The sequence below is a fragment of the Prionailurus bengalensis genome, chromosome A2, assembly GCF_016509475.1.
Source record: "Prionailurus bengalensis isolate Pbe53 chromosome A2, Fcat_Pben_1.1_paternal_pri, whole genome shotgun sequence".
In the NCBI taxonomy this organism is placed as follows: domain Eukaryota; kingdom Metazoa; phylum Chordata; class Mammalia; order Carnivora; family Felidae; genus Prionailurus; species Prionailurus bengalensis.
In genome coordinates this window covers 6,846,036-6,847,823 of record NC_057348.1, presented here as the reverse complement: position 1 = coordinate 6,847,823, position 1,788 = coordinate 6,846,036, and the positions used below count along the sequence as shown (strand labels likewise).

Below are 1,788 nucleotides of genomic sequence, written 5' to 3'. Positions count from 1 at the left end.
CTCCCAAAATCACTATAACAAGATCCCAGGATTCAGGTTCTCCCTCTATGGAACATGACCCAAAGAACTGAATTTAGACACTTGAAATCACTTGTCAAACATCACAAAATCAGATATGAAGCCCAAGTTGATGTGGCCATCATGTTATCTAGTCATTTTAGATGATCTTGGTGATAGATCTGAAACACCAGAATACCTTTTACTTTGACTCATTCTAAAAATCTGACCCAAATATGATGACAGAATCATTAAATAAAAGTTATCCTACCTGATGATTCTTCTCAAGGCTTCCTTCACATCCCTGTTACGCAGGCTATAAATAAAGGGGTTCATCAATTGAGGAACCACAGTGTACATCACTGAAGCTACTGAAGTCTTTCTGGAAGAGTCAGTAACTGCAGAACTAATGTACACCCCTAATCCTGTCCCATAGAACAAGGAAACAACTAAGAGATGAGACCCACAGGTGGAAAAGGCTTTATAATTTCTGCCAGCTGATGGCATTCTTAAAAGTGAAGATAGAATTTTAGTATAAGAAAAAATGATCCCAAAGAGAGAAATACCACTCAGTGTACTAGCCATAAAATTAGCCAAGAGGGTATTGATGAAGGAATCAGAACATGCAAGCTTGATGACCTGTGCAAGTTCACAGAAAAAGTGGGGGATTTCCAAGTCAATGCAGAAGGACAATTGCAACACCATCATACTGTGGAGGAGGGCATCCATGATGCTAACATACAAGGGGAGTAGAATTAACAATCCACAGAGGCAGGGGTTCATGATGACCGTGTACCTCAGTGGGTGACAAATGGCAACATAGCGGTCATAGGCCATTGCTGCAAGGAGAAAATTTTCAAAACCAAGAAAAACCAAGACAAAGCAGATCTGCGTGATGCAGCCTGTGTAACTTATGTGTCGATTCTGTGCCTGGATGTTCACCAGCATCTTTGGGATCATGGTTGTGCTTAAACAGATGTCAGTAAAGGACAGGTTGGAGAGGAAGAAGTACATGGGTGTGTGGAGGTGGGAGTCAGAGATGACAGCCAGGATAACGACCAGGTTTCCCAAGATTGTGACCAGGTACATGAGCAGGAATAGGCAGAAGAGTATGGGCTGCAGTTCTGGATCCTCGGTCAATCCCAGAAGAAGAAACTCTGATACATCTGTTTGGTTTCTGGGTTCCATGTTGTTGATATAAAATATTGGGTGACAAGAGAATAAAATGTATGGCCACTGGCCCAACAGCAGCAGTACCTGGGAATTTGTTGAAAATTGCAATTTTTGGACTCCAGACTTATTGAGGAAAAGCTCCAGGGTGGGTGATCAGCAGTCTACTTTAACAAGGTCTCCAATGATTCTGACATATGATAAAGTCTGAGAACTGCTGTTCTAGAAAAACGTTTATCTATATTGTGAACCTAAATGGATATTTGAATCTTTCCCTCTGTGTATTTCTCCCTGCATCCTTCTTCTTTCCCTCATCTTCTTCCCTCCATTCAGTTAATCAGCCAAAATTCTAATGAGCAATGAGTGTCTAACACATTGTGTCAAGTCAAGAATGAAATAGAGAAGACATGGCATTATTCCTTTAGAATTATTCCACACCTTCAAACAATCAGAAATATAAGAATAAAATTACAAAATCAGTCTCATCTTTAGGGATCTTCTTCCCCTAATACAGTAGGTGACATATGATCACAAACAACAACAACAACAACAACAACAACAACAACAAAAAATAGCCCAAGCTAAATGGGAGAAAGGATGAAATGCACAGACAGATAAAAA

The 1,788-nt window shown here is 40.2% G+C and overlaps 1 protein-coding gene across 1 annotated transcript; it reads right to left on the bottom strand.

The window, feature by feature from the left end:
• Positions 1-264: 264 nt before the first annotated feature.
• Positions 265-1,188, bottom strand: LOC122488660 (olfactory receptor 7G2-like). The gene has a single exon (XM_043590260.1). The coding sequence runs from the start codon at positions 1,183-1,185 to the stop codon at positions 265-267; it is 921 nt and encodes a 306-aa protein (XP_043446195.1). The 5' UTR covers positions 1,186-1,188.
• Positions 1,189-1,788: the final 600 nt, after the last annotated feature.

What these genes read in the sequence shown, in the direction of transcription:
- LOC122488660 (XM_043590260.1), bottom strand. Translation starts at nt 1,185, where the DNA reads ATGGAACCCAGAAACCAAACAGATGTATCAGAGTTTCTTCTTCTGGGA.